This window comes from Juglans microcarpa x Juglans regia, chromosome 7D (assembly GCF_004785595.1).
Source record: "Juglans microcarpa x Juglans regia isolate MS1-56 chromosome 7D, Jm3101_v1.0, whole genome shotgun sequence".
Lineage (NCBI taxonomy): Eukaryota > Viridiplantae > Streptophyta > Magnoliopsida > Fagales > Juglandaceae > Juglans > Juglans microcarpa x Juglans regia.
This window is the reverse complement of record NC_054606.1, coordinates 7,290,563-7,304,888: the sequence shown is the minus strand read 5'-3', so window position 1 is coordinate 7,304,888 and position 14,326 is coordinate 7,290,563. Positions and strand designations below refer to the sequence as shown.

Sequence of the window (14,326 nt, the reverse complement as noted above, 5' to 3'; positions counted from 1 at the left end):
TTTTATTGTTTGAATTGTAATTTTAAACTTGTAGTTAGTTTTATATTTTTTTTATAGATATTGTGATTTTAACATTTATATAAAATTATGTTAAATTTAACTAGATCAAACGGGTTAATTTTCAACCCATTAACATAAACGGATTAAAACGGATTGACACGACATGACACGACCCGTTATATTAATGAGTCATATTAAGATTTAAGATTTTGATAAGATAAGTTTAACGAATCAAGTTAGAGTTGACCTATATAGTATAATATATATATATCTTGACACAACACGGACATAACTTGTTAACACGATTTGATGCTTCCATTTCAATCTCGGGTATGAAGTGCTCCATGTTGGTCAATAAGAGAATGAAGCTACCCATTTACTTGCAAAAAATACTTACTTTGTGGAGGACACTATAAAATAGTAGCATCTATCTCCAAATTTCATTCAATCTCGGATTCTAGTAGATGCTTTGTTCTAATGAATTAAGTTGCTTGCGCTAGTGTATTTTGTTCTTCTCTAAGAATGAAACATATTTGTTAAAAAAAAAAAAAAAAAAAAAAAAAAACGTACGTCCTAATTCCCGCATTTCAGTTCTTCACGTTCCCTCGTTGTTTTACCACGTGGCGAGCGCTTGCTGGTTCCCACACAAACCGCAGAGAGCCCAACCGGATGGATGCTACCACGTATTCACATAGGTGGTACGTGGAATTCAATCGAATTGAAGGTAGTTTGGCGTCCGCTTCTCCAGAAGCTTCCCCAGGGCCCTCCCTATAAATACTTTCCACTCTCTAAATTAATAATATTTACTCCACATAAACTAGCTGTGAAATAGCGAGGGTGATTCCAGTCTCTGCGGTTGCGTGCAAAACTCGAAGGGGAAGGTTTCTGTGCCATCGGTCGCTATGGTAAGTTCTCGATCGTTAGGCTATCTGAAGATGTTGATTTTCTGGACGTCGCTTAGCTCTCAGTTTCGATTTTCTCTTTCCTGAAAATTTTTATTATTAGATTGTTCTTTCTCCGAGAACTTTAATCTAGGGTTTTTCCATTATTCCGGATTAATTAAGGAATGCTTATTGATCCTCTCTGTTCGATCAAATCGTGCGGCACCTGTCTGGTAAAGATTGATTACGAGAATAATTATTGATTTTCTTATACCGAAGATTCTTTGTTCTATGGATTAATTTCTGATTCTCCATACTGATAAAAATTTAATAACGAAAATCTTACGGGCTGGATAATAAGCTTTTAGTCATGAAGACGCTTTCTCTAAAAAAAAAAAAAAAAAAACAAAAAAAAGAAAGAAAAATGAGGAGTTTTTCTAGGTAATAATTTTATGCTGATCCTGATACTTATGTCACGAGAAATAAAACCCTTAGAAGAAAAAGTTATTGATTTCACGTTCTTTAAAGTATTTTCGATTTTTTAAAAGAGAGGATTAAATTGGTTTTTCCAAGGTTTCATATGTATAGATTGGTCTTTTTTGACCATTGGTTTCTCCTAGAGGATAGTGTATTCTTACCGAAAACATGTTAACTTACGAAAAAACAAATTAGTGTGTTTCGGCAATTAAAGCTTTGCTTGTAATTGGTTTCAATCGTGGTCGATGCCAAGAAAACTGAGAATTCATTCGCTTTGTTTGATTTAATAAAAAAATTGTTCATGGAAATGTATGATTTTTTTTTTTAACACAATGATGTATGCTGTAGATTTACATGCTTGTAAATGTGTCTCTTTTCTTTGGCTGATTTATTTGTTCGCATTGTTGGGTGAACCTCTGTAGTTGCATTGTTATTGGGTGAACCTCTGTAGTTTTAGTGACTGAAGGTTCAGTAAATGATGCCACATGTGTTTTAACAGTTTTTCGACTTATCAAAAAAATTTTGTTCGCATTATTTGTCGTAGTACTAACTATTTTCTTTTTGATGGTGTCACAGATGTCCAGAAGGTCAAGGTGCATATTGTTCTGAGAAGCAATGGTATTTTTGTATTGGTGTGGTTGTATGAACGCGAAATTTTCTTATGTGCATTTTCTTCAAATTTTCCAGGTATTCTCGCTCTCCTTCACCGCACAGGCGGTACAGGAGGTCTGTCTCGAAGTCTGTGTCAAGGTCACGGTCAAGGTCGAGGTAGTGTCTTAAACTACTCTTTATCTGTGCTTTTAGATTCCATTCTCTCTCTTTATTTTATTTTATTTGTGGTTGTTTCACATGCTTCTGATCTGGCTCTGACAGGAGTCTTTCGAGTGATGTGGAAAATCCTGGTAACAATCTGTATGTGACAGGATTGTCACCTCGAATCACAAAGAGAGAGCTTGAGAAGCATTTCGCAAGTGAGGGAAAGGTATGCTTATTCATCTTCATCGTTGGCTTTCTTCACCCCTGCTAAATTTGCCAATTCCAGTGATCGTGGCTTTGCAAATTCACTCTAGTTTTCATTTATTGTTTGATGGGACGGTAAGGCATTGTTGTGTTTCTATTCCTGGTCATTTTATTTTGTTGGGCTGTAGAATGTTGTGCATAATCTTTACCTACCAAAAAAGAAAAAGAATTTTGTGCATAATCTACTGGAATCTGAATTCTGCGATGTGGTCTATTAGGTGATGGAAGTTCATCTTGTAGTTGATCCATGGACCAGAGAATCCCGTGGCTTTGGGTTTGTTACAATGGCTAGTCTTGAGGAGGCTGAACGCTGTGTTAAGTATTTGAACCATTCTGTACTTGAAGGCCGTGTGATTACAGTGGAGAAGGTAGTAGTTCCTGGCTTTTTTTTGGTTGACTAATGGCAGCTCTATTAATTGTTGGTCACTGTGATCCATTCAATTGTATGAGAATATTATATGGTTTGCTATCAGTTCTTCGAGTTGTAAGTTGTTTGCTTCTTTCCACTTGAAGCTTTTGTGGCAGCAGGTTAGCTGTGTGTAGCAGCTCTTCACCAAATCAAACCACAACTAAACAAACAAATCAAACACATCAAGTATCAGACATGGGGTTGTATGCCCTGAATTTCCCTCTTTCTTTTTCTCTAGCTATTTAAATCTCAAACGATGTTACGGATTCTTATCTCTCCTTCTCTCTCTCTCTCTCTCTCTCTCTCTCTCTCTATATATATATATATATATATACACACACATACATTTTTATATTTGGAATGCATTATTTTTGGAAAAAGATTGTTTCTAGCTGCGCCCCTTATTTCTTGAGTTGACTTGTAATTCTGCATTTTCATGCTATGATTTTCATTTCTTGCAGGCTCGGAGGCGAAGAGGGCGAACGCCTACTCCGGGAAGGTATCTTGGACTGAGAACAATTCACGGTAAGAATGTTCTTGTACTCGTTATTTTGCGTGTGGCTTTGATTGTCTTGAAAATACGTTTGGCTTATTTTCTTACAATTTTATTCATACAGTGCGCCATAGATCTACCAGCTACTCTTCTCGTCGATCTCCCAGCTACTCCCCTCGGCGATCTCCCAGTTATTCTCCTTACACAAGGGGCTGGAGCCGATCGCCACGTTACTCATATGAACGTAGTAGGAGTAGGTCATACTCCCCAATAACCGTCGGAGGAGGTCATACTCCCCCTATTATGACCGGCGGAGGTCATACTCTTCTTACTACAGACGCAGATCATACTCACGGTCACAATCCCCTTATAGCAGATCACCTGTCAGCTGGCGTGATCGGTCTTACTCACCAGATGACCGATACAGTAGGAGGCACCGCTATCGTTACCGTTCTGTCTCTCGAAGTGTGTCACCAAGGCCAAGGAGGATGTCAAAGAGAAGCTACTCTAGCAGTGTCTCACCCAGGCCAAGGAGCTCTAGAAGGAGCTACTCAAGAAGCCCTACCCCTAGAGCAAGGAGCTGCAGGAGGAGGAGTTGCTCTCGAAGCATTTCCCCTAAACTTAAGAGCTCTAGGAAGACGCCATCATCAAGGCGTGGGTACTCGAGAAGCTATTCTAGGAGTCCGAGTCGAAGTTCAAGGTCTGTTAGTTCAAGGACTGATTTAGAGTGAGAAACATTCTCTCTGCCTATCTTACTCTTTTACCTAGTTAGGGATTCTGGTCCTATGGACAAGTAGTATATACTCTGTATATCGGAGAATCTTATGGTTTGTCTTATAATAACATTCGACTTCTATTATAAATTGTGTGTGATTGCTGCCGTGTTTGATTTATTTGTCAAAACTGATGTGCTTGGATGATTGCTCGTTTTGATCCTCTGTTATATTTAGGAAGTGAAGACATTACTGCCCAAGCGGGTCGAACCCAAATAAGCCTTACGACTTTTGATTGTGCCTTTTCCATCACTCGATTACATTTGGTTATGCTCAGATAAACAAACATTTGGAGGAGAATGGTAACTTCCTTTCTTTATTGGTTGCTTGTGACGATGGCATTCAAAACGGTGGGGTTGGGTACAATAGCTATTCAAGTAGAACACAACTTTCGTTAGGTCGATGAACTTCGCTAATTTTCTGCGCACGCGACAATTCATCTACAGATCCATTACGTTGTGTAGCTCTATTTCAATTTTAAAGTAGAAATGCACGGGTTTATTTGATAGTTTTAGAAAATATCGAGGACTTGAAAGGAATTGATATATGTTATGGCACACTGGCCTATCTCTGTTCTGATGTGGTTGATATTGTCTATAACCATTGATTTTTTTTTCCTTTTAGAGAGCAAGAACTAATATAGAGTAGATGAGTAGTGTTACATTAACACAATGAAATGAGTATAGCAGTATAGCTCACGGCATTATACACAACATGATAACCACATTATTCCAAAAAATAAAATAACATTACTGATCCCTTATACAATTTCTTAACATATAATAGCAATAAGGTTTTCGCAGAACAACTATGAATTTATTTGGCAAGCACCTGATACCAAATCCTTTATTTTTTGGTTTTTTTCAAGGTTTGTGCTTGATATTTCCCCTCCCTCATGTGCTCTGCTTATTTCTTAAAACACAACGTATTATATGAAGGCTAAAACGAGCAGTACTGTTAAGGAAATTATGGTACACGGCATTCTGCTATGTTCCAGATTTCTTTGGCATACTGAGAGATTGTCCGGTCACTGCTGAATTTGCCACTCCCGGCAGTGCTTAGTATAGACATCTTTAGCCACCTTTTCCTATCCCTGCAGGCAAATATATCATAACATCATTTAAGATGTCAAAGTCCAGCGGCATATTGTTAGATGATCTAATTTAACCCCATTACTGGAAATTCCAATCTGTTGAATGGTGATCAAAGTTATATACTAAAGTTGTTGGAGTCCACCACTCTATAAATATATATATATATATATATATTTATTTTATTTTTTTGGGCAAAGTTCAATATTTACGGTACTGCTCAATTAAATAGCATTAAGATCCTACTTCAACAATGTTCTCAAATAATAAATCACCGTTCTACGCAATAATTAAGTAAGAAGAACAAAAATAAAGCTCTTGCTATATAAGATTAAATCCCATGACTTCACTGTCCAAAAATAAACTAATTATGTGCAAAGTCCTCATGCGCTAATTGGGTATCTAAGTTAGGCCGCAATTGTATTATTGGCTTGCTATGCTTAATTCTTGAACTTGGGTTGACTAGGCTGATAAGCGGGCTGTCTAACTACTTATCAAAAGAGGGGGCTGTCTAAGCTAGGTGGTAGTTTCATATCAAGGGCAAGATTGACTTATTTGGTAAGACTGACTGATTTAGGATGGTGAAGGAGCTTCCAAAGCCAAGTTTGAGCTGTTTACTAGCAGTTTGCATCTTAACAAAGCCCAAGATTCAGTGTAGGTAGCATGTGGTGTGATTTTATGATTGAGGGGTGCTTATAGCTTACTTGTAAGCTTCATCTACTTTTGCCTGAGCATCCATGTAGCTTGGGAAGTCGTAACCAACAAGAAAATAATCACCACGTCCATAACCAGTGTTTCCCTCTAGCGACTCAAGGAGTGGATTGTAGTCATAGCTTCCAAATGCTCCACTCCTAATAAAGTGCTTGGCCTCCTCAAATCGTGGATCTGGTTTGAACTATCATTCACAAGAAGAGCTGATCTCAGATGAGGAAAAATTTGCAGCAAACTGGTAAGCTTATATAAGCAAACACTAGCTTTACCATCTTATATGTCAATTCATTGCAAATTGTCGCTTGAAAACACTTAAGAAGAAGTAAGTTACAAGAGTTTTAGCTCAACTATAGAAATGGAAGGACTATTTTTGAAGTACACGTCAATTTTTTTGTGGTAACTATTTTACTTTAGTTCTAGTTCTTGACTAGTTGTGGTAAATTATGTGTCCTGTGTACTTGGGCTTTGCCTATTTTAATTTCTATTTATAAAATTCCTTTTATCTATGTATAAAAGAATTATATGTTTATGGAGCCAGTATATAATAATGTTGGCTATGCTGCTAAACCATAGTAACCCTGGCTTTAATTTATATTGATTAGGCTCTGGCAAGCAGCTATTCAGGCTCTGCAGCACTAATGTCATTTCCCTATTAGGAAAAGATGAATACAATAATGCTTAAGAGTGAGCAGCTTTTGTGGCATTTACATCTTTAACACAGAAATTGACTTTAACCAAATATAATAAAATCTCAAACTTCAATACCAGTCCATTCTCTCTTTCCTTGCGCAGCCTGGGTACTTCATCTGCAGTTGCACCAAAGAGGAAAAAGTTCTCCTCCTGAATTTCCTCTCTGATTTCCACATTAGCTCCATCAAGAGTACCTATGATGAGGCAGCCATTGAGTGCAAATTTCATGTTGCTTGTGCCACTTGCCTCCATGCCTGCAGTGCTAATATGCTGCGACAGCTCGCTCCCTGGAATAAGCATCTCTGCTACAGATACATTGTAATTTGGAATAAAAACTACCTGAAATTTTTTGCAAGTTTTGAGCAGATAAGTCTATAATAAACCTTAAGAGCAATGTTGGCATATGCAGATAATACGCGTACATGTGCAAGAGAGTAATAATTTTGACTAAAGGGAGAAATAGCATCCAGGGAGAAATAGCATCCAAGAGGCTAAGTAATAAACATTCTCTACTTCAACTCTTTCCGAATATAGCCTCGGGTAGAAGATATTCAACCGGAAACTCTACACCTCCTGCCATGCATTGATATCAATGACCAGCTTGAGTACGCATAAGAAAGAAGCATCATGAACCTGCCTTTCAACAGGTTCACAGCAAATCCATCCCATTAACATATACACAGAAGGTAAAACGAAAGTAGCATGCATGGTAGCCCATCCCATTCCGACTATTTAATTGCTAACATTTTCTTCTGGAGCCATAGAGCTGTACATACATAGCAATTCCATCAACAGAAAGAACAAACTTTTGTTCATGGGCAAAGCTCTGTGTCAGTTGATGATGGTAGGTAACAGTTAATCACAGACCCTGATGTACAATGGGAACTCGTAATCCTGTATTTATGAATCATTAACTTTGTGTTTGAAAAATTACCTTCAGATATTTACTGACTTCGGGATCATTGTTTACAACAGCACCAACATCATTAACCAGCTTCACTATTCTTTTAGCATTTGTATATGTTGCAAATGCCTTTCCCCCAATCATGATGGTGCGTGGAGTAGTGTTCTTTCGCTCTTTGGGGCTCATTTCCTATAATAATTCAGCTTCAAGAGAGTTCTCAAAGATGGTACAAGAATTATGCAAATCAAGGATGATTGTGTGTGGGATGTATACCTTTAACTTCTTGTACCTATAAATTCCTCCCAGAATGTTCAGAAGCTGTCTCTTATATTCATGAATACGCTTGACTTGTATGTCAAATAGGCTATGTGGATCAATGCTCTCCCCAGTCACTCTTTCTATGTACTCTGCCAAACGCTGCTTATTAGCCATCTTTGCAGAAGCCCATTCAGCTTGAAAGTCTGCATTGTCCGCAAACTACTTGGAAAAAGCATCATAAATGAATGTAAAATTTATACACCACAGGAAACAGTCTAATAATGGTGAAAAAGAAAAGTATTCAAAATATTTTAAATAATTTTTTTAATACATACCTTTCTAAGACCTGTAAGTTGGTCAAGGTTGGTAACCCATAGTTCAGATTTTAACCATTTGGTAATGATACTACTGAGCTCAGGACTGCAAAATCGGAGCCATCGACGAGGAGTAATGCCATTGGTTTTATTTTGGAACTTTGTTGGCCATATAGAAACATAGTCCACAAATAACTCAGACTTCAAGATATCACTATGTAACTGGGCAACACCGTTTACCTGCAAAGGGATGGCCAATGATAAATTTCAAATTAAGAATTCGGATCAATAGGGGAAGACGTGGTTTCCATAGAGAGAGAGAGAGAGAGAGAACAAAAACCAGAAGACGAAAGATTGAGTAACAATACACAGCCAATAAAAGGTAGAGCAAAGGTGATAATGACAAGCCTTCTTTGGACAAACTCAGACAACAGAAACATTGCAGCTTTAAGCAGCAAGTTCATGGATGACACTTATGCCAGATACATAAATAATTCTAACGAACAATTATTCTGTACACAGCTAAATAGAGTGTTGCATGAGCTAAATGAGATACGCTCTTTGTGGATTTCCAAGAATGGACCTCTTACCGTATGTGCAGAAACCACGCATAGATTTGCCATCCTCACAACTGGCTTTTGGGGATTATTATCCAAAATGCGAATGCTCATAAGCTTACTTTCAAGGTCAGTTCGTGTCTTACATATCATTGCTACGAACTGCATGGTATTTACAATTCAAGATTCAAAACCCAAATATTATCTACACAACAGACGGCAGAAAAGGAGGGAATTAAATGGGTAAGCGGTATACTCTCTTGTCAATTTCTTCTATGATCTCCATATGGCGAGGAAGAAGCTTCCACATCACAGATTGTGACCATTTCTCAAGTGCTTCTGGAAGGACCGTGTGATTGGTGTAGGAAATAGTCCTAGTTCAATCATTAATTCATAAAATTGAGCTACAATTAAAACTGCACCGCAAACATGCTGAAAGATTACAAAAGAAAGAAGCTTGTGCTGCAACAAACTCAGTGAAAAAAGTTCTAATGAACATAAAACACAGAGCACCTTGTTGTGACATCCCAAGCTTCATCCCATCCAAGTCCTTCATCATCCAGTAGTAATCGCATCAGCTCTGGAATTGACAGTGTAGGATGAGTATCATTCAGTTGTATTGCAACCTTGCTAGGAAACTCAGACCATTGCCATGTTCCCTTCCCTAGCCTCCTCTCTTTAAATCTGAATATAATGTCCTGTGAGTGGTTACAAGATTAGAGCCAAAGATTGTGAGAACTGAATACAAGACAAGCAACTGCACGAGGCTTTCTCATCAGTAAATACAAGGAAAATTAACCAGTAATAATTTCCATTAACAGGATGTCATTGCCGACAGCCAAGTGTTAAAGTGCTCAAGGCATCCACTATGCAACAACTTTACATCGTCTGAGTAGAATCCCCTGGGAGCATAATTTGAGTTGAGGACCTCCATTGGTTTTTATGTTCAATAGAGGTTACCTACGCAACCCCATGCACTATAAGCAACATACTATGAGTTTGAATCTCTCTCTAAGCTAAATGGTTTATTCTTGTATCAGTTACAAAGTATCTCATCATTTCTTAGAATTTTGGTGCCATGACAGTACAATCACAATGAGAGAAGTCAGAGTGATCAGAAGAAAGAATGAAATAAAGAAGGAATTAGAAAACCTGAAGTGATGCACTACAGAGAAAGAACTGCTGCTTCAGCCGCAAAAGCTTTCCATTTTCTGTGGCATCCCCAGGATAAAGAACAGCACAAATCTGCAAATGAAGAACTTAGTACTAATCCATTTCAGGAAAATGTCAGAACTGATGACCAACCTGTTGAGCTTGAGAATGAAGCTGTGCAGCAGCTTCATACTGTCCGTCATTAAACTGGAATAGGTTGAAATCCCCAGCACAAGCCTTTGCTTCCCAGATACGAAGACTAATAGTATTCTTGGTTTTGTATCCTGGAATTGGCACATCGTAAGCTAGAGCTTGCACCACCTCTCCATCAACCCATTTTCGGCTGTAATTTACAGAGAAGCATCTTCAGTGAGCTTGTTTATTTTAAGAGCAACCAAGTTGCATATGAACTTCAAAAGGAAAGCCATCCTTAATCGTTCATGTTTTATTGGTCATACCAAACATCATATAGAGTAAAATATATAAAAATATGAATTAATTATGCAATTAAAACTTACAATCCATTAGGATTAACCTCAACACGGCCAAAGAATCTGACAGGATATACCACGTCATGCCTAACAACTTCCCAAGGACTAAATTTCTGCATAATTTCCACAAAAAGTGTCGAGCATTCCATGAATTATGAAATATGTGACAGAATTTTCACAAGAAATAAAAACCTCAAGCCAATCCTCAGCAATTTCTTCTTGGCCCTCCTTAGTGATCTGCTGCTTGAACAGCCCATATTTGTACCTCAAACCATACCCCCATGCAGGCAAATTTAATGTTGCCATTGAATCTAGAAAGCATGAAGCAAGCCTTCCAAGACCACCATTTCCTAGAGCTGCATCTTTCTCCTACAAAGATGAATTTCTAATGACCATAAATCTACTGATATAAACTGCATAAAACCCATAAAGTGAAATCAGATTTATGTTTTGGAAGCCCGTATAATTGGGATGAGGCACTATGATTATTGATGGCTCTCAACCACAAGGTATTAGTGTCACTTCCCGTTTGTGAAAAGTGGGACCCATTTTAATCTCATTCCTCTCTCCACACTGTTAGGAAGAAACTGTTCTAATTAGGTGGAATGCTAAGGACTCAATCTTCACAACAAAGTATAAAAAGGGATTACATTTCCACTGATTTTTTGAGCCCGGGATTATCCAAAACCTGAAAAGACCAGTCATATCTCATTTAACCACTTAAATTATGTGGAATGCTTGCTATAGGTATTGACAGTTAGGGAGTGTAAAATCCCCCAATCTGTTGAATGGAGAGAACATAGACAGAGGCTCCAAAAAACAAGTCTTACATGTTCTTTTGCCAATGAAAGCTTAGTAACAAGAGAAAAAAGACAACTACCTGCTCGGCTATTTCCTCCAGTTCATGTCCCAACTTTTTCAAAGCATCGCCATATGCATTTTGAATGTCCAGATTCCCAATAGCATTAGTTAAAGCTCGTCCTTGAAGATACTCCATTGATAAGTAGTATGTTTGTTTGGGATCAACATTGTGAAAATGACGATAGGTCTCATTCCATTGCTGCACAAGCAATCAACAGTAACACCATTAGTCCAGCTTTTGTGCATAACCGAATACAAATAGCCCAACACTTAGTACTAAGAATAAATGTAATCATATCATTAAACTCAAAACCATGAGCAAATTCCTTCATTTCTTCCATATACACTTTGATGGTATTATCCTAATAACAATATAAGATCATTTCTTACTTAAAAGCATGTCATTAACACAAAAATAGAACCAAGCGATTATTTCTCAAATTTTCTAGGTTACATAAGAATCTTACATATGCGTAGGTCATTACTTCTCCGAACAGAACTTCTAAACAATTACATTGTGCAACTCCATGGTGCTAATTTGATTGAAACAAATTACATACAGCTACAGTCAAACGTTACAAACTGGACTAAAAGCATCATGTAGAAATATCTACAAATGAGTCTACTTTGAAACGTCCTGTCTTGCATTTATGTTCAAATCATCTATAAAGTCAAGCCTTTTAGCCGATTTTACGTATAAGAAACAACACAAAACGAGCATGGATCGAATCTGAGACCTTCGTTTGGTTCTTAAATCCATCTCAACTCATCATTATAACTTTTTCAAATTTTAATATAAAATATAATAAACAATTCAACTTTTTCAAATTTCAAAATAATAATAATATTAAAAAATAATATTCTAATAATATTTTATTATCTCAACTCAACTCAGTTCAACATTCAAACGCAGCCGGATAGAGGTAGCACCTCCAAAAGTTGTAGTCCACACACCATCACAAAAGTGAGCTCCAAATTACATGTATAAAACCATCACTATGTATACCAAAAAGAGCAATGCAATTCGGGAAATTAGCACGATATCAAAACTTTCTAAACATGCTAAAAAATATTACTTGTACAAGACGATCGCGAACGCTGTCGGCTGTCGCATAGTACGCTTGTTCAGGTTCAAACTTGAAAGGAGAGAAATGAGGGCTGAACTGCGCGTGGTAATTGATATTCGATGCGATCTCCGCTGGCACCTCGGCCAGTGGGTACGCAACAGCCGGGACTTTAGCAGAAACGCCATAAGCAGGGGTACCCTTAGCTTCTGTGGAAGCCGCCATGTCTGATACTCGCTAATATAATCTGTAAAAAAATAAAAAAAGAATACAAAGTACTGAGCCCAGTAGAGCTTGCAGTTGCGAACAAGAGGTTCAAAAATGCAAGCACAGAGAGAGAGAGAGAGACAGACAGAGAGGTAAGGAGGGATTGATAAACTGAAAAATATCCGAGTATAGAGAGAGAGAGAGAGAGAGAGAGTTGCGAGGTTCTGCTGAATGCTGATTGATATTAAAGGGGAAGAGGACAGAGAGACTGTGTGTGAAAGGGAGTTTTTGGAGTGTTTGGAGGAAAAGAGGAAAAAAACAATCTCAGAGAAGGAAGAAAAGATTGAAATGAACGTGACGAATGACGATCACGGGGGAATGAAGCCAAGGGGTGATGGCACTGATGGGTCATGGGAGGGAGCTACGGTCAGTGGAAGTGGCACGCGACGCCCGGTGTTTGGATCGTTTCTCTCTCTCTCTCTCTCTCTAAACACTTTTGCTGCCGGTAACATTTCAAGAGCACTCTCAATATATTATAGATTATTCAAAGTTAAAAGATATTTTTTACAAACGTAAGAAAAATTTGATTTTTAATTATTTTGTTCATATAAATCTTTATAGAATAGTTATTTTATTATTATATAATAATAAAATAATATAAAATAAATTTAATTTTAATTTTAATTATTCACATAAAATTTTCATATTAGATGATCTATTTATTTATTATATTATAATGAATAACTAATAATTTAAAAATATTTAATTGTTTAATTATTATTTTATTTTATTTTATCATATTTTACTATTTTACCTATAATATATTAATTAATAATCATATTCTTATTAAATTAATATATCATTAACTCAAATTAATATATTAATTGTAATAAAATATGTGATAGAAAGAAAGAAAGAGAGAAATAATTAATAAAATATATATCTAATGTATATACAGTAACTTTCAAGTTTGAATAAATTTTTAAAAGTCACTGTAACTAAATTCTAAATATTTAAAATATAACTAATTCATTGTGAGCATATTTGTCTTCTAATAATTAAATACTTAATAAATTTAACTTTTAACTAATCCATTAAAGATACTCTAAGTTTTAGGCACATGTTTGGCAAGAAGTGAAATTCATCTACAGCATAAATGTTTTATAATAAAAAAATAATAATTTTTTTTTTTCTAAACAAGCCAATATTTGGTTAAAAAATAGAAAAACGAAATACATAAAGAGGATAAATTTTATCAACAAACAATCAATTACAACAACCGCAACAAACATTCAAAACCAATTCATCAAACTATTTAATTGTAAGTTTAAAACATATTATTTTATTATAAAAAATACATTAGTTTAAAAAAAAATTAAAAACTGGCTTACCACCACTGGACACCTGGTGGATACAAGCCACCTATTTTATAAAGGGGAGACACGTGGTCGCGTTCAATCTTCTGATATTACGAGGCTGACTCAACTAACAAATGGATCATGTTTCTGTAATTACACAAAGAGGCCGGCCATTGAGTTGGTTTGTACAGTGAGAATAACTCAGAAATATTAAAAAATATTTGTGAATAATAATAAAAAAATAAAAAAATATTAAATAATAGTAAAAAATAGATAAAAAATAATAAATAGTAAAAAAATAGGTAAAAAATAATAATAAAATAAAGAATAATAGTGAGAGTAATTGAGATACTCTCACTTGTCAAACAAGATTTAAGGCTATGTTTGGCAAGTAAGAGTACCTCAAGTACTCTCATTACTATTCTTTACTTTATTATTACTTTTTACCTACTTTTTTACTATTTATTATTTTTTACCTATTTTTTACTACTATTCAATATTTTATTATTATTTTATTATTACTTTTTTACTACTATTTACAAATATTCTTAATACTTCTCAACACTTCTCACTATTCAAACGTATCCTTAGTGGGCTGCCTAACCAGATGTGCTG

The 14,326-nt window shown here is 36.1% G+C and overlaps 2 protein-coding genes and 1 pseudogene across 3 annotated transcripts; 2 read left to right on the top strand and 1 right to left on the bottom strand.

The window, feature by feature from the left end:
* Window positions 1-762: 762 nt before the first annotated feature.
* On the top strand, window positions 763-4,143 carry LOC121239078 (serine/arginine-rich splicing factor SR45a-like). Its single transcript, XM_041136207.1, has 7 exons — window positions 763-905; window positions 1,935-1,951; window positions 2,046-2,126; window positions 2,232-2,340; window positions 2,597-2,746; window positions 3,249-3,312; window positions 3,405-4,143. The coding sequence occupies exons 1-7, from the start codon at window positions 903-905 to the stop codon at window positions 4,004-4,006; spliced, it is 1,026 nt and encodes a 341-aa protein (XP_040992141.1). The 5' UTR covers window positions 763-902; the 3' UTR covers window positions 4,007-4,143.
* LOC121240154 lies at window positions 1,783-1,840 on the top strand (annotated as a pseudogene).
* A 551-nt stretch (window positions 4,144-4,694) lies between the features above and the next one.
* LOC121239077 (alpha-glucan phosphorylase, H isozyme) lies at window positions 4,695-12,733 on the bottom strand. 2 transcript variants are annotated; one of them, XM_041136205.1, is made up of 15 exons: window positions 12,159-12,726; window positions 11,102-11,281; window positions 10,414-10,590; window positions 10,249-10,334; window positions 9,884-10,073; window positions 9,731-9,823; window positions 9,092-9,276; window positions 8,835-8,952; window positions 8,612-8,740; window positions 8,043-8,261; window positions 7,723-7,926; window positions 7,480-7,638; window positions 6,621-6,884; window positions 5,849-6,039; window positions 4,695-5,146 (listed from the first exon to the last, which is right to left on the bottom strand). In XM_041136205.1, the coding sequence occupies exons 1-15, from the start codon at window positions 12,369-12,371 to the stop codon at window positions 5,020-5,022; spliced, it is 2,535 nt and encodes an 844-aa protein (XP_040992139.1). In that variant the 5' UTR covers window positions 12,372-12,726; the 3' UTR covers window positions 4,695-5,019. The 2 variants fall into 2 exon arrangements, with proteins under 2 accessions (XP_040992139.1, XP_040992140.1); XM_041136206.1 differs by lacking the exons at window positions 4,695-5,146; window positions 5,849-6,039 and adding an exon at window positions 6,493-6,527 and having other exon boundaries at window positions 6,575-6,884; window positions 12,159-12,733.
* Between the last annotated feature and the right edge of the window lie 1,593 nt (window positions 12,734-14,326).